The sequence below is a fragment of the Tiliqua scincoides genome, chromosome 3, assembly GCF_035046505.1.
Source record: "Tiliqua scincoides isolate rTilSci1 chromosome 3, rTilSci1.hap2, whole genome shotgun sequence".
In the NCBI taxonomy this organism is placed as follows: Eukaryota; Metazoa; Chordata; class Lepidosauria; order Squamata; family Scincidae; genus Tiliqua; species Tiliqua scincoides.
Window position 1 is genome coordinate 198,956,397 of NC_089823.1, and position 21,996 is coordinate 198,978,392.

A 21,996-nucleotide genomic window follows, 5' to 3' on the forward strand; every position below is an offset into this window, starting at 1 on the left:
AAATGCTCCTACACAGTCATGCATTCAAGCTCTCTGGGTGACTTTTGATACCATTAAAGAATAATAGGATACTGAGAGGTTCAAATGTTTGTTCTAGCTTGAATGTATCTTACTTACACTTTACTACTGAGTGAAGAATGCTCCCTGTGGCCGTGGGAAGACACAGAACATTTCACTGCTGCAATTAGGGATTGAGGCTGCAATACTGTCCCTTACCTGGGAGCAAGCCCCATTGACTATAATGGGACTTATGTCTGAGTAGACAGGCCTAGGCTTAAGAACATAAAAAGAGCCCTGCTAAATCAGGCCAAGGGCCCATCTAGTCCAGCTTCCTGTATCTCACAGTGGCCCACCAAATGCCCCAGGGAGCACACAAGACAACAGGCACAACCTGCGTCCTGGTGCCCTCCCCTGCTTCTGGCAATCAGAGGCAGCTTGCCTCTAAAACCAAGAGCTTGCACATACCTACTATGACTTTGTAACCCATAATGAACTGCTCCAGAAATTTGTCCAAACTAATTACATGCTGGGTAAAGAAATATTTTCTTCTGTCTGTCTTAACTCTCCCAATACTCAGCTTTCGTGGATGTCCCCTGGTTCTGGTGTTATGTGAGAGTGTAAAGAGCATCTATGTATCCACTCTGTCCATCCCCTGCATGATTTTGTATGTCTCAATCATGTCCCCCCTCAGGTGTCTCTTTTCTAGGCTGAAGAGGCCCAAACGTCTTCCTCATAGGGAAGGTGACCCAGCCCTGTAATTATCTTAGTCGCTCTCTTTTGCACCTTTTCCATTTCCACTATGTCCTTTTTGAGATGTTGTGACCAGAACTGGACACAATACTCCAGGTGTGGCCTTACCATCGATTTGTACAACGGCATTATAATATTAGCTGTTTTGTTCTCAATACCTTTTCTAATGATCCCAAGCATAGAATTGACCTTCTTCACTGCTGCCGCACATTGGGTCGACACTTTCATCGAGCTGTTCACCACCACCCCAAGTTCTCTCTCCTGATCTGTCACAGACAGCTCAGAAACCATCAGCCTATAGGTGAAGTTTTGATTCTTTGCCCCAATGTGCGTGACTTTACACTTACATACATGGAAACGCACCTGCCATTTTGCTGCCCAGTCTCCCAGTTTGGAGAGATCCTTCTGGAGCTCTTCTCAGTCTCCTCTGGTCTTCACCACTTCACAAGAGTTTGGTGTCATCTGCAAACGTGGCCACCTCGCTGCTTCACCCTGCCTCCAGGTCCTTTATGAAGGCTTGGACTCTAAAGAGCCCCTGCTCTTAGAGCCCCAGCCTCTGCATGTCTACTCAGAAGTAAGTCCCATTAGAGTCAATGGGGCTTACTCCCAGGAAAGTGTGGACAGGACTGGGCTGTCAGTCTCCTCGTTGCAGCCAGTGGGGCTTGCTCCCAGGTAAGTGCTGCCATCGTGTCCACAGTGACCCAGGAGCAAGCCCCATTGTCTGTACGGGGACTTCCTTCCGAGTAGACTCCAAAGAGCCCAGTCGTACGCGTGTCTGCTCAGAAGTCAGTGCCATTGCAGCCACCGGGGCTGCTCCCAGGGAGTGCGGGCAGAGCCTGAAGGGCAGTGCAGGACTCCGAAGTGCTCCGACCCGCTTCGGCGCGAGGCACCTCCTCCCCGCCCTGGAAAGCGCGCGCGGCCTGCGAGGAGCCGCTGTGGGATTGGCTGCGGAGGCGCTGCGCCGGTCGGGCCTCGGAGGAAGCGGTTGGGCTCGCGCGCGGCGCGCTCTGCCGTTCTTCCGGCGGGAGCCATCGACGTCCGGGAACAGCAGCTCGAACGGGAGGCCGCCAGTGACGGAGCGGTGAGTGAGCGCGGCCCCGGGAAGGGGGCGCCCGCTGGGCCTGTGCGGGAGGGGAGCTTGTAAAGGCGAAACAGTCCAAGGCTAGGCGAGCGTGACTGTGTGCAGGGCAGTTCCGAGTGGAACATGGACGTGACCCTTCCGAGCTTCGTGAGTCGCGGGCGTTGCTACGAGCACCGCAGACCGAGTCTTGGAGGTGTGTTTATGGTAGTGCTGCAGGGGCGGGTGGTGAGGCAGGTGAGGCAGAGCCTCCCCGCCAGAGCTCTTCTGACAGCACGAGTGCAGTGTGAGGCGCCAACAACCCATGGTGGGTGGGGAGGCAGGTGAGGCAGAGCCTCCCCACCGGAGTCCTTTGAAAAGCACCACTGCAGTGCGAGGCACCCACAGCCCACACACTCTGGAGGGTCTGGGGTCCAGGGTCACGCTCCACACATGGATTGTGGGTGCTTGGGTGCCTCCCACAGTGGCAGCGCTTTTCAAAGGACTCCAGTGGGGTTGGAGGCCAGGTTGGAGGTTGGAGGCCAGGAAGCAGAGAGTGGGTGTCAATGGGCAATTTTCACAATGGAGAGAGGTGAAAAGCGGTGTGCCCCAAGGATCTGTCCTGGGACCGGTGCTTTTCAACCTCTTCATAAATGACCTGGAGACAGGGTTGAGCAGTGAAGTGGCTAAGTTTGCAGACGACACCAAACTTTTCCGAGTGGTAAAGACCAGAAGTGATTGTGAGGAGCTCCAGAAGGATCTCTCCAGACTGGCAGAATGGGCAGCAAAATGGCAGATGCGCTTCAATGTCAGTAAGTGTAAAGTCATGCACATTGGGGCAAAAAATCAAAACTTTAGATATAGGCTGATGGGTTCTGAGCTGTCTGTGACAGATCAGGAGAGAGATCTTGGGGTGGTGGTGGACAGGTCGATGAAAGTGTCGACCCAATGTGCGGTGGCAGTGAAGAAGGCCAATTCTATGCTTGGGATCATTAGGAAGGGTATTGAGAACAAAACGGTTAGTATTATAATGCCGTTATACAAATCGATGGTAAGGCCACACCTGGAGTATTGTGTCCAGTTCTGGTCGCCGCATCTCAAAAAAGACATAGTGGAAATGGAAAAGGTGCAAAAGAGAGCGACTAAGATGATTACGGGGCTGGGGCACCTTCCTTATGAGGAAAGGCTACGGCGTTTGGGCCTCTTCAGCCTAGAAAAGAGACGCTTGAGGGGGGACATGATTGAGACATACAAAATTATGCAGGGGATGGACAGAGTGGATAGGGAGATGCTCTTTACACTCTCACATAATACCAGAACCAGGGGACATCCACTAAAATTGAGTGTTGGGCGGGTTAGAACAGACAAAAGAAAATATTTCTTTACTCAGCGCGTGGTCGGTCTGTGGAACTCCTTGCCACAGGATGTGGTGCTGGCGTCTAGCCTAGACGCCTTTAAAAGGGGATTGGACGAGTTTCTGGAGGAAAAATCCATTATGGGGTACAAGCCATGATGTGTATGCGCAACCTCCTGATTTTAGGAATGGGTTAAGTCAGAATGCCAGATGTAGGGGAGAGCACCAGGATGAGGTCTCTTGTTATCTGGTGTGCTCCCTGGGGCATTTGGTGGGCCGCTGTGAGATACAGGAAGCTGGACTAGATGGGCCTATGGCCTGATCCAGTGGGGCTGTTCTTATGTTCTTATGTTCTTATGAGGCTCTGCCTCACCTGCCTCCCCACCCACTGTACATCCCTGGGATCAAATGATCTGTTACAGAACCCCCAGAGGATTAAAAAAAATCAGTGGGTACTACATCAGTGGAAACATAGCTTTAAAGACCCGCTTCCTGGTTTCTTGCTTCATACCAGGGGTGTCTAAACTTTTTGGCAGGAAGACCACATCATCTCTCCGACTCTGTGTCAGGGGCCAGGAAAAAAAATTAATTTACATTTCAAATTTGAATTAATGTATATAAATGAAGGCCAGCCTTTCCTTCACAGCCACTGATGCATCACAGCTATGAAACAGCAAGCAGTGGAGGGAGCTTTATCCCACAGCTCACTCAAGAGGTTGAACAGTCATACTGAGAGCAGTTGCGTCGGCCCAGCATGGGCTCCAGCAAGTCTCCGGAGGGCCAGAAACTCATTGGAGAATGGAGGCTCCCCATGGGCCGGATTGGCAGTCTCTGAGGGTTGCAAGTGGCTCCGGGCTGGGGTTTGGGCATCCTTGCTCTATACCAGGGGTGTCCAAAGTTTTTGGCAGGAGGGCCACATCATCTCTCTGACACTGTGTCGGGGGCCGGGGGGGGGAAGAATTAATTTACATTTAAAATTTGAATAAATTTGCCTAAGTTAACATAAATGAATATATTAAAGATGAACTTATATGACTGAATGAAGGTCTTGCAATAGCTCAAGGCCTATAAAAGGCCTTAGACAAAGCAAGGCTGGCCTTTCCTTGCTGCCTCTGCTACATCACAGGCATGAAACAGCAAGCAGTGGAGGGAGCCCTCATCCCACAGCTCACGTGAAGCTCAAACAGTTGCCCTCACGCTGAGAGCAGTTGTGTTGGGCCAGTGTAGGCTCCAACAAATCTCTGGAGGGCCAGAGGCTCATTGGAGACTTGGGGCTCCCTGAGGGCCGCATTGAGAGGCCTCGAGGGCCACAAGTGGCCCCCGGGCCGGGGTTTGGGCACCCCTGCTCTATACCATTGCATTCTGGTGTGACAGTGGAAGAGCAAGAAATCCAGAAGTGGGTCTTAAAAGCTACCTTTAATTCCCGGAAGCTTGCAACCAGTGCAGTTTAACAGTGTTGCAAAAGTAGGAAATTGGATTTTGGTGCTTTTTTTTTTCTTGTTACATGGCATTTAAAGGCTGACCCTGGTGTTGGTGAGTCAAATCAGTGGATATCGAAGTCTTACCTGTGTCTTCATAGTAACTATAACAGGACAATCTGCAGTGTGCACACAGAAACCAACAATCAGCAGAACTGAAATGCCTAGTAAAGCCTTTGTCTGAGAGCCAAAATTTAGTAGTAAGTGGCTCAAACCAGCTTACAAGGACAGAGAGTTTCACAACCTGGGGACTACAATAAAAAGGCCTTTCCTATGTTATCAGTGCTGTAGAGAAAATGTATGCAAGTAGAGTTTCTTAGAAATGTTGGATCTCGATTTAAACTCTTCTCCCTCCCCCTTAGTATTTCATCTTAAGTTAAGATAATGTCCATATTTTTAATTGACATTTGTTTGTTCCAGCAGGTTTAACACTGGGGAGGATGTTGAGAACATAATTGGGTGAAGATAACCAAGCAGTATCAGTAAGGAAATAGCAAATGTTTTGGGTCGCATTTTTGATGGCTTCTAAGTAAGTAATGTGTTTGATTATAGAAGCTGATGATGCTGTAGCCACCATCCCTTTGTGGAACAAAAATGTCACAGGAATCAGAGGCTCCACTCTCCTTGTCTGACTGTCGCTGTAATATTTGCATGGAAATTTTTCTGGAACCAGTTACATTGCCATGCCACCACACTCTCTGCAATTCCTGTTTCCAGCTGACTGTGGAAAAAGCCAGCCTATGCTGCCCTTTCTGTCGTCGGCGAGTCTCTTCTTGGGCTCGCTATAATGCTCGCAGGAATACTCTTGTCAATTCAGACTTGTGGGAGAAAATTAAAAAATATTTCCCAGAAGAGTGCCAGCGTAGAATTGATGGTCAGGCTCTAGAAGAAGATGGTGAGTAAAATTGTATTTGTCTTGGGATGTCATATATAATTCTTGCTTTGAGATTTGGGTAATGTTTGGGGAAATCAGCAATAAAAGAAACACTCGCCTGGTAGTATGATACAAGAGTTTCTTCTAAATCAGGGGTCTCCAAACCCAAGCCCAGGGGCCAGGTGTGGCCCTCATAGAGCCTCTATCTGGCCCATGGCCAGCCTCTGATCCCCTGAGTGCCCAGTTGACCAAACACAACCAGAGTTGTGCTTGTGGGGTGAGGGAATGGGGATCCATTTAAGTGTGTGCTTTATTTCTTGGGCTGTGTTGGTGCTTGGAGAAATCCTGGACATTGGTGCCCATTCAGTCATTGATTCATTCATTCAAGTTCCATCTCTAATGTATTTAAACTTTATATTTAATTTTTTTCCCCGACCCTCAGCACTGTGCCAGATAAATTGCAGGTTGAAAACAAATAATGGATTGTATCCTAAGGAAATATTGAAATAAATGGGGCCTAGTTATAATGAACTAAATTTAGGATGCAATCCATTGTTCTCATCTCTTCATAGAAATGGTGTAATACTGCAGTCTAAATGTATTCATAATAACTACACTCTCTCCCACCTTTTCCTTTTCTCCTCTATGAATTAGCATGCATACCTCAGCCAGTACGCTGCCTAAGTAAGCCTGGAGAGTTAAGGCAGGAATATGAAGCCGAGATTACCAAGGTAAATCTATAAGACTAAGTAGGGCCAGCTGGTTATTTTTGAAGGGCCCACGAAAATGTACAGTCAGTTATAGAATCAGGGAAGGGGAGGATAAGTAGTTACAGCAAATAATACCTGGTTTGTTATGTTTAACAAACTTTGTGGACTTCTGCCTGGAAAGCAGTTAAGGTAGTTTTGAGCTTGAATACAAGTTTGAAATAAACCATGATAAACTGCTGCTTTAGGTGGAAGCAGAACGACGGGCTCATGAACAAGAAGAGAGCAAAGCAAGTGAAGACTATATTCAAAGGCTGTTAGCAGAAGAAGAACAAGAGCAGAAGTTAGCAGAAGAAAGAAAGAAACAGATAGCAGAACAGTTATTACAAGATGAAATACTGGCACAGCAACTGAGTTTCAGCCTGGTAAGTTCAATCAAGGTGACACTTGCTAGTACTTAAATTTGATATTTATTAGTAGATAAATCCTCTGTTTATGTTCTTAAATGGTGCTAGAAATTTTTAAATTAAAATGGTGTGCTTGATAATTTATACTTAAATAATCAGATATATTATTTTCAATATTGCTATCTAGAACAGTGTTTCTCAACATTTGCCCTCCACTGCACCAGTTCACATGGTCCACCTATTTGAAGTACTACTGGAAGTAACATCATCAGCAGTTACTTCTGGGTTGGGAGACCAGATGCAACGCAACATACACCAGTAAGAGGCTCTGGGTGGACATGAGGGCTTTTTTGAGTGCAGAAAAGTGTGCTTTGGAGCTCTGCTTGCCGAGCCAAGACTCCTACCATTGTTCGTTGTGTCACATTCCTGGTCTCACTACCAGGTGGCAGGTGTCCAGTGAGTGCCACCAGCCACTTCTTTTGCTCATGCCATCTCATGGCACACCACTGTGATACAGCACATCTGTTGAAAACTGCTTATCTAGAGAAGCAACATTTACTCTGTATATTAAAATTGGGGGAAATTAAAAGCAAATACTGTCAGTATCTTGAAATGTAGTTACTACTTTTACAATGGCTCACTGCAGTGTTTTTCCTGGATTGCATAATGTCTAGTACCCATATGCATTTTTAGAATAAATTTGGATTTTGTGAAAAAAGTAATGTTAAAATTGGTATACCTTGAAAGAATCTTATCTTCTGAAATTATTGTAGGTGACATTTCTGTTAGAACTGCAATAAATTATAGGTGTGCCCTGGTATCTGCAGGGGTTCTGTTCTGGAACCCCCCACTGTTAACTGAAACCGGAGATACTAGGGAATGCCCCTCCACCCTCCGGAGGCAAGGGAAATTCTGCTTCCCTTGCTTCAGAATGTCCATTGAACCCAGTAGTGGCCATGGATGTCTGTCTGCATCCTCTGCTGGGCACCAGGATGCAGTTCTCTTGTTGTCTTGCGTGTTCCCCAAGGCACCTGGTGTGCCACTCTGAGATACAGGAAGCTGAACTAGATAGGCCTTTGGCCTGATCTAGTGGGGCTCTTCTTACGTTCTTATCCCTGGATATATATTTTTAAGAAGACCGTTTGCACGGATGCTCTGGTAATGCATGTACACGCAGTCTTCCTAAAAATACATGTCCAGGGATAAGAACGTAAGAAGAGCCCCTGTATCTCACAGTGGCCCACCAGGTGTCTCAGGGAGCACGCAAGACACCAAGTGAAGTGCATCCTGGTGCCACTCCCTTGCATCTTGAGGCCTTGCATCCCTTGCCTTCTTAGGTAGCCTACTTCTAAAACCAGAAGGTTGTATATACCCATCATGGCTTGTAACCTGTGATGAACTTTTCCTTCAGAAATCTGTCTAATCCCCTTTTAAAGGCATCTAGGCTACATGCCATCACCACATCCTATGGGGAGGAGTTCCACAGACTAATTACATGGTGGCTAAAGAAATTTTTTTTTCCTGTTCCAACTTCCAACTCTCCCAACACTCACTTTTAGTGGATGTCCCCTGGTTCTGGTATTGGTGTGAGAGGGAAACGAACATCCACTCCATCCATTCCCCTGCGTAATTTTGTACATCTCAATCATGTCCCTGCTTAGGTGCCTTTTTCTAGATTGAAAAGCCCCAGGCACCGTAGCCTTTCCTCTTAAGGGAGGTGCCCCAGCCCAGTAATCATTTTGGTTGCTGTCTTCTGCACCTTTTCCACTTCCGGTATATCCTTTTTGAGATGTGGAGACCAGAACTGCATGCAATATTCCAGGTGTGGCCTTACCCTCAGTTTGTACAACGGCTTTATAATATTGGCCATTTTATTCTCAATCCTTTTTTTAATGATCCCAAACATGGAATTAGCCTTCTTCACCGTTGACACTTTCATCAAGCTGTCCACCAGCACCCCAAGATCTCTCTCCTGATTTGTCACAGGCATCTCAGAACCCATTTACCCATATATGAAGTTTTGATCTTTTTTTGTCCCAATGTGCATTACTTTACACTTAATTACATTGAAACTCATCTGCCATTTTGTTGTCCATTCTCCCAGTTTGGAGTGATCCTTCTGGAGCTCTTCACAATCCCTTCAGCTTTTCATCACTTGGAAAAGTTTACTGTCATCCACATACTTGGCCACCTTCCTATTTAACCCAGATCATTTTTGAACAAGTTGAAAAGCACTGGTCCCAGGACAGATCCTTGGGGCACACTGCTTTTCGCCTCTCTCCACTGTGAAAAGTGCCCATTGACACCCACTCTCTGTTTCCTGGTCCTCAAACAGTTTCTTATCCATCAGAGGACCTGCCCTCTTATTTCCTGACTGTGGAGTTTTCTCGATAGTCTTTGGTGAGGGATTGTGTCAGATACCTTCTGAAAATCCACACATTTAATATCTATGGGTTCCCCCGCATCCATATGCCTGTTGACCTTTCCAAAGAATTCTAGAAGGTTCATGAAGCAAGATTTACTCTTATAGAAGCCATACCGATTCTCCCTAAGCAAGGCTTGTTCTTCTGTGTGTTAAGATTTTATCTTTGAGGCATTCCACCATCTTACCTGGAACAGATCGGGCTGATAGACCTGTAGTTTCCTGGGTCACCCTCCTTCCTTTTTAAAAGATTGGCGTGACATTTGCTACCCTCCAATCCTCTGGCACAGTGACCATTTTAAACAACAAATTGCATATTTATAGTCAAGAGATCAGGATCTTTAGCATCATGCATTTTTGCACATGCCTTTTGAGACTGGTAACATTAAAGGGAAGGAAGGGTAGAGAGTGACTTGGAACCCAAGCACTCCAAACAAAAAAATTGTATTAAAAGAAATTAATGCAATGAACTAAAGGAACAGTGTTAAAAATATGAAAGCACTAATAACTATAAGCAATTGCCAAAAATATGGGATAGAATTTTTTACAAATGTTTAACTAGAAGAGAAAAACCACAAGAGGTTATATAAGATTAACTACTCATACAGTTAAGTATAAATAAACATTGCAGGCAGAAAAAAATAAAGGAACCAGAAAGATGCTGCTTAAATATGCAAATAAAAGCTTTCCCAGGAAAGGTAGCAGGTAATTCCTGGCAGAGGAAATGCTTAACAAGAGTTAAAAGGAAGAAACCAAGTTGGCACAAAGAAGAAGGGTTGTTAACCTGTTCTTGAAGCTAGAGAGAAATTCAGCTTAAAAGAAAGAAATTGTTTGAAGTGATGTGCTCATGCTCTTTGTTTCTCTCTTATGTTTGGGCTTACATCTCCACTCACTTTCCTGCACTCTTGGGAAGGGGGCAACTTTTAAGGAGGTTGTCCCTATGGTAAAATTCCAGGGGGGGGGGCATTCAGGTGAGCTAAATCCAAGTAAAACCAGTTTTAATTTGATAAGAATAATAGGATCATTTCTGGAGATAGGGAATTGGAACTTGGAAAACTTTCAGTGCCCGTTTGTTTCTCACAAATGAAAATGGAACCACTTAGCCAGCATCATCTAGTCCAGGGGTCTCTAAACTTTTTGGCTGAAGGGCCACATCAAATATCTGGCACAGTGTCGAGGGCCAGAAAAAAAAACTAAATATAAAATTTAAATAAATACACCCAAGATGGAACTTAGATGAATGAACAATTGAATGGGTTCAAATGTCCAGGACTTCTCCAAGCATGAACACAAACCAAGAAATAAAGCACACACTTAAATGGACCCCCATTCCCTCACCCCAGAAGCGCAACTCTGGTTGTGCTTGGTCAACTGGGCCAGAGGTGCTCAGAGACTGGCCGCGGGCCAGATAGAGGCTCGCTGCGGGCCGCAGTTTGGAGACCCCTGATCTAGTCAAAGGAGGCACACTGTGTTTTCTTCTGGGAGGATCTTGAAGGCAAAAACTCATTCAGATTTCAGAATTTACGTGTCATCTTTTGGCTATACCAGTGGTGCCCAAACCCCGGCCCTGGGGCCGCTTGCGGCCCTCAAGGCCTCTCAATGCGGCCCTCAGGGAGCCCCCAGTCTCCAATGAACCCCTGGCTCTCTGGAGATTTGTTGGAGCCCACACTGGCCCGATGCAACTGCTCTCAGTGTGAGGGTGACTGTTTGACCTCTTGCGTGAGCTGTGGGATGAGGGCTTCCTCCACTGCTTGTTGTTTCATGTCTGTGATGCAGTAGCAGCAGCAAAGGAAAGGCCAGCCTTGCTTTGTGCAAGGCCTTTTATAGGCCTTGAGCTATTGCAAGACATTCATTCATTCATATAAGTTCATCTTTAATATATTCATTAAATTTATTCAAATAAATTCAAAGGTAAATTTATTCAAATTTTAAATGTAAATTAATTCTTTTTCCCCCCTGCCCCTGTCAGAGAGATGATATGGCCCTCCTGCCAAAAACTTTGGACATCCCTGGGCTAGACATTTGAGGAATTTTGACACCTTTCCTCTGAGAGAGGCTGCAGTTTAACCCTTTCAGTTGCTCAGAGGGCACTTAGCTTAAAAGAAATGCAAGTGAAGCACTAGTTTTAAAGAAATGTTCATGAATGTTTCTGTTTAAACTGCAACTTCCAGATGAGAATTATTTGGTTGTTCTGAAAACATCCCAGGTTCAAACCCAGAAGCATACTTGGTCAAGCCAGTGCCTGTGTTAAACAAAGTAGCAGGGGGGAGGGATTTATCTTTGACAGGAAGCAATGAAACTCACTCAATTCTATCTTGGGCAAAAATAAAGTCCCACCTGAACAGAGTCCCATATTACTTGAAAGCAGTGTTCTCCTCTTTAACTATACACTGGAGACTACTCAGATTATCTCTGAACTCTTGAACCTGAGTTCAAGCATTGAAACTCAGTTAAGCATTGAACTGGCTGAAAGAGAAAAGAACCAGGAATTTTGCTTCCACTATGCATTTTCTTCTCCCTCTTCCCCCAGTTAGGGAGAACTATCATCATGATACATTTTATGATGAACTACATAGGCGTTCCTTTTATTTCTTTTTGTCACTGAAGAATAGCTGTAATGAAGAACATAACCAGAGTGGTCTGTCACCTGGCCCCTCTCCATCTAATTCCTGCAGAACATCAAAAAACAAATCGAGCAATACTGGAGGCATTGAAAAGTAAGTAACATCCAGTGATCTGTCTCAAGATTTGCTGTTGGTGTTTAAAGTCAGCATGTTCATTAACAAGAACTTTACAATGTAATTCTACTTTGGTACTTTTTCACTAAAGTTATTTAAGATAGATATTAAAATGACTCACAGCAGATTGGGAGTTTTTTCATTTTCAAGTAAACTGTATTTTCTTGCAGTGTTACTCTTATTACTTTGTGTAGTAGTTGGGTTCTACTTCTGTAGTACTGCAATCTTATCTCAGTATGCCTACTTTGAATATGGCCTTCTAATCTGTATATTGCTCAAATTATTAGTGCCCTTAATTTGTTGTTGTTCATGTTGCCCTTGTAAAAGTGTTAATCTTTCCCTCTACATTTGAGGGCATTTTTTCTGATGAGTCACTGACCCTTCATGGCATCTTAAAGACTGACAAATGTAAGGTGTTTGGTTTCTCGGTCCATACCCCACTTTATCAGATACATGGTTACCTAAGTAGGTAAGCAAAAGAGCAGGAAGAAAAGATGAGGCAAAAAGATAAAGTAATATAAGAACTAACAATAATGTATTACAGTACCAAACAGAGTTCAGTTGAGTACCAGATTCAGTCAATATGAGTGTGATGCATTATTGATTAGCACCCCCCTATGATGCTGAATTAGCGCAACAATCCCCTGGAATTAAAAATGACTCCCTCTTAGGAGACCTTTCTGTGGGGCCTCAAGACCTTATTCGTAAAGGCTTTTAGGTGATGCTGGGGGCTGGCACTTTTTAATGATTTATATTTTAATTGCTGTGATCCTGTTATAATAAAATTATTTTAATGTTTTGTTTTTAATATAATATTGATTTTATGTTTTTACATTGTTAGCCACCTTGAGTCCCCTTTGGACTGGGAGAAAGGCGGAATATAAATAAATAGTGTGTAAATAAACACCTAGAGAGAGACATTAATTTTTGGAGTGAGCTAGTTAATATTTGTTGAGATCAAACCCATCAAATTTGCTGACTTCAGTTTGGGAGTTCCCCTTTTCTAAGTTTTTGTTTAGTATAACAATTGGAAAATTGCTGATAAATAACCCGACTTCTTGCTGCATTCTCAGGAAAGCAGCAGGCTCTGGCATCACAATGACTGTACTTCCTGCTTGATGATGTCACTTCTGGTCATGACACCACTTCTGATGGGTCCCAGATTGTCATTCTGAAAAGTGGGTCCCGGTGCTAAAAATTTGGAGAACCACTGTTCGATGATATAAGCAACTTCTGCAATAACCAATGATAAAAGAAGCTGCATCAATGTTTTGCCATACAGTGAACTCATTGTGTGCATGCCTATGCAGAATACTTCCCATTGAGTTCAGTGAGATTTACTTTCACATAAGGGTGTATAGCAGTGATTCTCAAACTGTTAGCACAGTTACCCATGTTTTAGAATGAAAATCTGTCAGGACCCACTGGAAGTGATGTCATCAAGCAGGAAAATTTTTAACAATCCTAGGCTGCAATCCTGACCACACTTACCCAGGAGTAAGTTACATTTACTATCATTGTTAAAAGCATATACAGAGTAACCTGTTAAAAGTATAGATCTGTAACATTTTCCCAAAGCAATTGCATGCCATCAAGTCTAATTTATTAAAAGTAAAATATTGAAATGAATGGGGACCAACCTGAAATTGGCTTGCAACCCACCTAGTGGGTCCTGACTCACAGTTTGAGAAACCGGTGTATAGGATTACAGCCAAATTTAAGAATTGTGCTCTCTTTGCCCAAATATACTCATAAGACTTTGCTCTTCAGACTGTTAAAAAAAAAATGTTTGTCCCTTTTTCTCTTCAGGTATTTGTCTCCAAAGACCTGTAGTGCTGTTCCTCCAAACTTGCTCTTCAAAACATTAGAGGAAGAAAGCATTAGCTCCTTTTATGGGGTAATCTATACATATTTGGATTCCTATATACTGCAAGCTGATAGTTGTTCAATGTTCTTATATTTTTGTGGTGCAAGTGCATGTGATATTTCCAAAACTTGATTAGAACAAATTTCCCAAACTGCCCATTTTTATTTCAATTCCAAGCTCATGTGAATCTGTTTCTTGTTTTATTTTTTTATTATACTTTTTTATGTTAAAAACAAACTTTTACAACAGTCTAACTAACCCAGATATGAAGGGGAGGAGGGCAGAGGTAAAATTAGGAGGGAAAAAGAAGGAAGTTCCAGTTGAGAGTAATAAATCATACTGGTTAGAAGCAGGTACAAATTAGTACGAGTATATGCGGATTATAGAGGCAATTTGATTAAGGTGCATGTGAGTCCCAGAAGAAACCCAGAAGACTTTCCATGCACTGAAGAAAGTATCTTCATTATTTTTACAGCACATAATAATTTCAGTTACAGCTGGGAAATGTAGAGCCTCCAGCTATTAAGACTGATACCTGTCTTTTCAGGTGTGCAGTGTTCCTAGTTTTTCATTTACACCCAGCAAAAATTCCAATTTTCATTTTTTTAAAAACTTGAACACATTAAATCTCAGAGTAAACTCTGTTTGATTGCTTAATTTGTGCTCTTATTCTCCCTTCTCCTTCCCAGGAAAACAGCAGCACTAAGAATGGTTTTGCCTATGGGAAAGAAGGAAGAGAAGATGAAATGCCCACACTGTCTCCACAAGCAGTCAGCGAGGCAATAAATACTGAGGATTCCATTTTGGGAACATCTATGCCGCATTTAAATGTATGTAATGCAATTGCATCCAAGGCTGTCAACCTGGATCTGTCATGTCCTTCCCACTATCAGGTAAATGACCTAGCAAATAAACTTTCCAATGTAACACAAAGTGAAGAAACTGAGACAGGATGTCTTTTCTCAAAGAGTGGTGCAGCTTGCTATGACTTCAAAAATGCTAATGTTACAGGAAGCATGCACTTGACAAAACATGCAAAAATTAATACTTCTCATGAAGCATTAGTTTCTGTGACATCTGATAACCAGCAGAGCAGCTGTGTTACAACCTGTGACCTACTAAAAACAATGGGAAACAACCCTGTAGAAAATGACCACAGTGGCTCTTTAATCACTGAAGCAATTTTGAAGAGAAAATCTCAGTCTTCTCCTGACACAACATTTGAGTCATTCATGGGTGACAAAAGGAGAAGAACTTTCTTACAATCTGATGATGATGAAGAAACTGATATACAAAAACAGATAAGTTTGCAGAAGCAACTTTATGAAAGGTATAAGCAAGAAGAGGAGGACAGACTTATAGCTCTGAATCTTCAAAAGCAAATGGACAAAGAGCAGAAGATGCTAAACCGCAAAAAAGGCTCTCCAGATGAGTACCATTTGCGACCCAAAAAGTCTCTGACAGCAAAAGAAGCTCCAGTGGTAAAAAAACACTGCAAGCTGTCAAAAAACGCAATGCCTTCAATCAGCCGTACTGGAGTAGAGCAACAAAAAGTGCGCAAAGGCTCTCACAATGAAAACCGGAAGCCCTCTTACAAGGTCTGGCCCAAGTCACCTATTGTAAAAGGAGGAAATGTCTTGAACTGTGTCCTTAACAGCTCGAAAGATCCAGAATTGTTGCCAAACAAACAAAAAACAATCCTTCAGATGTTTAAGAAGTCTTCCACAAAGTAGATGATCAGCAGCACTTAAGAATAGCAGCACTGTGTCACTGATGGGAAATAAATACCTGGAAATCCTTGGGAAACCCAACTGGATTAAAAATTAATTTGTGCAGGGATCAAGAGTTTTCATAATGTGCTCCTTGGCTGGGAACCAATAGTGCCTGCTGCATACTCATTTGCTTTGGAGACTTGAGGCATCCAAGTTCTTTAACCCATGCATGTTAACAGGTTATTCTTACTGTTGAGTTATTGCCAACATATGTATTACAGCTCATGGCAGTGCTATGTGTTTGGGTCAGAATGTATTATCAAAGCAGCTCTCCAACCCTATTCCTACATACAACAGCAGTAGGTAAATCTGAGTGGAGTGTGGTGGCATTTGACTGGGAGCAATAAAGTTTGTATGCATCAAGTAAATGAGTAATATTTATGGAGATTTTGAGTTGAACCCTAACATTGTTCTGCTTGTCGTAATGTGCTCCTTGGCTTAGTGTGATTAGTGTGATTGACACTGTTGCCCATATTGACTGTGGTGTCCACCTTAACACTTACAAATCACACCTCTCCTAATGTATATTTTCCCATTGACTAAGTATATTATTTCCAAGTAAACAGATGTTTCTATTTCTTTGAATATACAGATTTGCATTTGCTTATGACATTATCCATTAAAATGGCTTTTGAGCCCACCTATCTTGAATGGTTTTTCATTTGCCATTCAGTAGGACTCCTTAAGACATTTTGAAGAAATATCTATCACAGTGGGTTGTATTTGCACTGTGCAAGAGGCAGGAAGCCTATTAAAGTTCTAGATACAACCCACTATGAGTATGAAGATAAGGCATATGCATACTTTCAAAGTGTACTACTGATAAATAACATGCTAGAAATTTCATACCTTTAAGACACTTTGATCTTCATAAGCAACAAACTGGCCCCTGAGTCCTTAAACGTGGTGACCAGGCCTGAAAATATCTTTATTTCTGGAAAGATTGATGCTGAGAAATGTTGCTAAATAAAGCATGTGACAATGGAGTGGTATACAAATATATTTTAACTGCATCTTGTAAATAATCTTCAGCTCCATTCCTACTAGTTTTATCTCTTTTCTTCATTTAAAACATACTTTTCTGAATCTTGGGTGGGAACCCAGCTATGAGACCTTGGTTTTCTGGCATAAAACAAGCTCCCACCTATACAGTACTAGATAGTTCTGCCTTCGTGGAGCAAACAATCCTAAGGTCAGTTGCAAATGTTCTTTTGCTCTTTAGAATGTTGCTTATTTCGGAGGAAGGACAAAAAGTTTAGTTTGTGAGTGCATAAACACCTTAAATCCAATAAAAGCCCCTATGTTCTCTCCTACCCTGTCTAAGGTTTAGAGCAGGGGTGTCCAAACTTTTTGGCAGGAGGGCCACATCATCTCCCTGACACTGTGCTGGGGGCCAGGGAAAAAAGGAATTAATGTACATTTCAAATTTGAATAAATTTACATAAATGAATATATTAGAGATAGAACTTATATGAATGAATGAAGGTCTTGCAATAGGTCAAGGCCTGTAAAAGGCCTTGCACAAAGCAAGGCTGGCCTTTCCTTTGCTGCCGCTGCTGCATCACACACATGAAACAGCAAACAGTGGAGGGAGCCTTTGGCCTGCAGCTCACACAAGAGGTCGAACAGTCATCCTCATGCTGACAGCACTTGTGTCGGGCCAGCTCAGCCTCCAGCAAGTCTCTGGAGGGCCAGAGGCTCATTGGAGACCAGGGCTCCTCATGGACCACATTGGGAGTCCCCAAGGGATGCAAGTGGCCCCCGGGCTGGGGTTTAGACACCTCTGGTATAGAGCAACATTTCTCAAAGTGCTCAGGGGCTTGTGAAGCCCAGGGGCTTCACAAGCACACCAAAAGTGGCCACTATCTGTTAGACTCTGTGCCATTTCACACATGTGCCTGCACTTGGGCTCCCCAAGGTTCCATGCGTGCGCAGGCATGGCTTCCCATGCCCCAGTTTAGGAGTGTTAAAGAGCTCCAGAGACAGAAAAGTTTGGGAACTGCTGGTTTAGATATTTTTCTTAATATATTATTGTGTTAGCTCCAGATCTGCTATTGTGCATCAACAGTTTGGAACTTTTCTGCTCCACTGGCATAAATATGTGATATGGGCATGACTTGAAAATAATTAAGGAACAAAAATAATCTAAAGATAAAAGTCAGTCTTCAACTGCAACAGAAACTACATGACCAAAGCAAACAAACCTATTTTTCATATAGTGTAGGTGAAACGAATTATCAAGTAACAGTACTTTCACACCACCATTACCTAGTAAAATTGCCTAAAGGGTAAGAACCTTATTAGTTTATGATACAGCAAAATCAAAAATCATCTGGAAAAGTGGTAGGGACTGGTCATTTTTTGTATTTGTTTCTGAGCTGTAGCTGCTTTAAGAAAAGGAGCTGTCTTCTAGTTCTGCCACAGGATTAAGCTATTTCTCTCCAAAATGTCATTTCAAAAGTGCCTGCTGTGCTCTTTAGGGGTCGTGGTTATATAAGCAGTGCTGTAATTAAACAAATTACAAGGCTGTACCCTTCCTTCCAGACACACAGCTCTGGGCCCAATCCTATCCACTTTTCCAGTGCTGGTGCAGCTGTGCCAGTAGGGCATGCACTGCATCTTGCAGTGGGGCAGCAGTCACAGAGGCCTCCTTAAAGTACGGGAACACTTGTTCCCTTACCATGGGGCTGCATTATGGCTGCACTGATGCTGGAAAATTGGATAGGATTGGGCCCTGTGATGTGAATGGTGCTGTTATAAGTTGTGGTGTGACCAAACGCTTGTTTCTGTGGCTGGCTGGCTTCTGTGTCGCTCACAGAGTCCTGTGGAGTGCAATTACGAGCCCGTTGTAAGGTGAGTGATATAATGAACCTTGTTTTACAGTGGAGGGTCCGTTGATCTGATAGTAAAGTGAACACATTCTAAAGGGGGGGGGGTCTTGGTGGCCTTTGGCCAGTCGCACAGAGTTGTGGAGCAAGAGGGGCGGAACTACAGGCGCCACCCTCAGCTCCTTGGGGGAAGGGGGCACAGAGATGTGGAAACTACTGCTCGCGGTCTAATGGAGATGGTGCAAAAGGAGTGGCTCCTTCAAGTGCAGGACAAAAGGGCAGTAGTGAAGTGGAACAGCCTTGCATGGGCTTGGGGGCAGCCCCTTCCTGTGGCTGTCCTGAGCTGTGGCCATGCACGCTCTTGACTTCCAGTCTTGTCAGTGCCAGTGGCCTGCACGAGGCCCCTGCTGCTGCTGGAGGTCCCTCTGGCTACGACCAAGCGAAGCAGCCACTGTGCAGCCCCAGTCCAGGATGAGACTGGTTTCCTCCAGTCCCACCTTAAGGGAAGACGCACGCCCGCCCGCCACTCGGGGGCGCCCGCGCGAGTCACGACACCCGCCGGAGAGGAAGCCTCCGGCCCCACGCGAGCCTCTCTTCCTCCCCGGGAAGGCGAAAGGCCTGCCGGGGCGCGGCTCCAGTGCGCCTGCGCACGGAGGCCGGCAGGTGGCGGGTGTTGTTGTTCGGCGGCGGGGGAGGCAAGATGGCGGCGTCCGGGGGCTCCGCGGGCTCCTCGGTGGTGAAGGGGTTAATCCAGCAGTTCACCGCCATCACGGGTGAGGCGCGCGGGAAACCGCGGGGCTGAGGCATCTCAGCCGTTGGGGGGGGTGGAGGGAGCCCGGCGGGGGTGCTGGAGGGAAGTGGCGAGCGAGCGAGCGAGCGGGCGGGAGGGGGTTGCTGACTGGGAGGGGGCGGCTGCTTGTGCAGTGGTGGGAGCTCGGGGGACGGGACACGGAGGCGGCGGGGCTGCGGGCGGCCGCCTGGCGCCTCGGGGGAAGGTGCCTGCCTGGAAGGAGTCGAGAGGACGCTCTTTGTGAGGGAAACGCGCAGGCGCTGGGCGGGGACGAACGCTGGCTGAGGCTGCAGCCCCCGCAGGTTCCAGGTCGGGCGAAGGCTCAACGCCCCCAGGTGCGCCGTGGGGACCCCTTTCCCCCTGCAGCCCCAGCCCCTCGGAGGAAGCAGAAGAGCTCCTGGCCACACTCGGGCCGTCCTGTGCAGGCTGCAGCCCCAGGTAGGGAACAGATGGCTCATTCCTCGAGGGGGCCTCTGACCGCCCCCACTGCTGGATGCCCCATTGGCACGACTGTCCCGCACTGGGAGGCTGGAGAGGTTTGGGCCCTCATTTGACTTTTCCTTAATGCAAATGAAGCCCCCTGGTACTGTGTGTAGTAAAACGCCTTTGAGGGGGCTTCTGTGACTGCCCCCCACTGCAGGATGCGGGCAGTGCATACCCCATTGGCATGGCTACCCCGCACTGGGAAGTCAGAGAGGTTTGGGCCCTCACTTGGCTTTCCTTAATGCAGACAAAGTGCTCTGTGGAGGAACTGTTGCTCTTAAGTACTACATGTGGTAAAACTCCATTTTAAATGGACTGGTGATCTGGTCAAGGCAAGGCTGCTGCTCTTGTTTTGAGCTGTGCCATTCTGCATTGAAGAACGTATTCTGGAAGTATTCATCATTAGCAAGTTTCAGCTCAGGATCCAAATGTGCACTTAAAGTGAAAATTTGCCCAAATAGATGTGGTTGATTAAGAATGTTAACGGAATTGTATTCCAAGTAGGGCTTGTCTGAGACTATTCCAACAGACCCCTTTCCCCCACCATGGCGCATTGTCGTTAATGTTCATGTTGAGTAAGTATATTTAAGAATTTAAATGCTTCTTCAATATTGTGGTTCTCCACCATCTCTCTTGCAGTGCTCCAACGTCTGAAGTTTAACATATGAGGCTCTTGCATTAAACCAAAGAGGCTCTACAGATTTCATGGATTGCTTTCCATTGTCAGTCAGTCATCCATGCTGATTCTTGGAGACTATAGGCCAGGGGTGGCCAAGCATGCTTAATGCAAGAGCCTCATATGTTAAACTTCAGATGTTGGAGCACTGCAAGAGAAATATTGGAGAGCCACTATATTTAATATATTAAATATTTAGATTTCAAATTCTTTAATATATTTACTCAGCATAATTAAACTGACATTTTAATCCAGTGGACTCTCAGTTTATACCTAATAAATAATTATAAAGCTTGAAAATTTTTATTTATCTTTTATATTGTGATGCGAAAAGGAGCTCAGCAGGCATATTTGCATGAGCCATACAAATAAAGAGCCATGTGGTGCATGAGCCACAGTTTGGCAACCTCTGCTCTAGGCCAACCCTTGAGAGTTGGCAACCATACTTACTAGATGAAGGCAAGAGCTGTGTAGTCCAGTGTAATCGTTACCATGGTAGATCTCCAGTCTCTTTTGGAGCTCAGAAGTATAGCATGAGGATGGTGGTTATCCATTGTTGCTTGCCCATAGCATCTAATAATTGGAGAGGTTCTGTCCCTGGATACAGATATTTTACTTAGTTTTACTTATTTAAAAATTTTATGTCATTTTCTCCCTTTGAGAGACTCCAGGAAGCTTACAATATTAATTTTAAAACATAGTGTAAAAATACAATATTATGACGCTGGTAGTTAAAACGAAATCATAAACAATAACAAATTAATCTTACTCACTAAAAGCTTTTGAATGGGCTCGATCTTGAAACTCTGGCAAAATATTGACAGGGAGGAAGACAACCACACAGTGCAAGGCAGGCAATTCCACATGACAGCTACAAACCCCTGCCAAAAATCACATCTCCTACAGTGAATGAATGTTTACTCTGAAATAAGTCCAACTGTGTTGGGCTTACTCTCTGCTAAGTGTGTTTAGGATTTGCCCAGGCTCTGTGTTGCACTAATAACAATTGGATGGTCCAAATCATGTGTTCCTGTGGCTGGCTACCCCAGCTAGGGTAACCATATGAACTGGGCAACCCAGAAAGAAAGCACCTGAAAGTTTCTGGTGTGATATGAAGCCTGATGATGAAGTCTTTGGCATCTACATGAATTGCACTTATGCTTTCTGGCTATTTAGTATCACTTGGTAATGAATTTCATATCTTAATCTTGTCTTGCATAAATAAATATTTCCTTTTGCCTATCCTAACGTATTGCCAGTCACTGTCATTGGATAATCTTGTATGCAATATTTTGAGACAGAGAAATTTCTTTATTAACTCGGAGTTGGTACCATTCATAATTTTTTAAAAAAATGTTAAACCTCTCTCTTTCTCTGTGTATATATAATTATTAATATTTCCCCCCGCCTATATTAGGATGCTCCATGCTCTTCAGTCTTTTTTTGTGGGGAAGATACTCCAATTTGATGGTTTTGTTGCCCATTTTTGTACCTTTCCCAGCTCTGATTCAGCTCTGATTCAGTCTAGTCTTTGCTAGACTGCATATACAACTTAAGTTGATGCTGTAGAACATTCTAATTGTAGAAATGCAATCATGTTTAGATTGGGAAGCTGTTTTTTCATCTCACTATTTTTCTATAAATTTCATCCCACTATTTTTCTATAAATAAACTATAAAAGTGTAGTTTTTCTTTCTCCTAATGACATCAGAAGGTTGTGCACAGGAGGCAAAAGCTAAAGATGGGACAACTAAAGGAGACATAATGGTTTTTGTTTGTTTTAATAATCTATT

The 21,996-nt window shown here is 44.3% G+C and overlaps 2 protein-coding genes across 5 annotated transcripts in view; both read left to right on the forward strand.

Moving 5' to 3' along the window:
* Window positions 1–1,768: 1,768 nt before the first annotated feature.
* RNF168 (ring finger protein 168) lies at window positions 1,769–15,794 on the forward strand. 3 transcript variants are annotated; one of them, XM_066620887.1, is made up of 7 exons: window positions 1,769–1,831; window positions 5,063–5,534; window positions 6,168–6,244; window positions 6,469–6,645; window positions 11,657–11,766; window positions 13,597–13,684; window positions 14,344–15,794. In XM_066620887.1, exons 2-7 carry the CDS (start codon window positions 5,234–5,236, stop codon window positions 15,385–15,387), a joined length of 1,797 nt encoding a protein of 598 aa, XP_066476984.1. In that variant the 5' UTR covers window positions 1,769–1,831; window positions 5,063–5,233; the 3' UTR covers window positions 15,388–15,794. The 3 variants fall into 3 exon arrangements, with proteins under 3 accessions (XP_066476984.1, XP_066476985.1, XP_066476986.1); XM_066620888.1 differs by having other exon boundaries at window positions 1,776–1,831; window positions 5,192–5,534; XM_066620889.1 differs by lacking the exon at window positions 1,769–1,831 and adding an exon at window positions 1,851–2,024 and having other exon boundaries at window positions 5,192–5,534.
* Window positions 15,795–18,942: 3,148 nt separating this feature from the next.
* UBXN7 (UBX domain protein 7) overlaps window positions 18,943–21,996 on the forward strand; it is a 34,237-nt gene continuing 31,183 nt past the window's right edge. Inside the window, exon 1 of one of the 2 annotated variants that reach the window (XM_066620273.1) lies at window positions 18,943–19,027. In XM_066620273.1, the coding sequence (XP_066476370.1) occupies window positions 18,955–19,027 (73 nt within the window). In that variant the 5' untranslated portion in view covers window positions 18,943–18,954. The remainder of the gene's footprint in view (window positions 19,028–21,996) is intronic. The other variant, XM_066620272.1, reaches the window with a different exon arrangement.

What these genes read in the sequence shown, in the direction of transcription:
- RNF168 (XM_066620887.1), top strand. Translation starts at nt 5,234, where the DNA reads ATGTCACAGGAATCAGAGGCTCCACTCTCCTTGTCTGACTGTCGCTGT. An exon ending in AATACTGGAGGCATTGAAAA is followed by an intron (nt 11,767 to 13,596) that starts GTAAGTAACATC and finishes TTTTCTCTTCAG; the next exon opens with GTATTTGTCTCCAAAGACCT. An exon ending in GCATTAGCTCCTTTTATGGG is followed by an intron (nt 13,685 to 14,343) that starts GTAATCTATACA and finishes TCTCCTTCCCAG; the next exon opens with GAAAACAGCAGCACTAAGAA.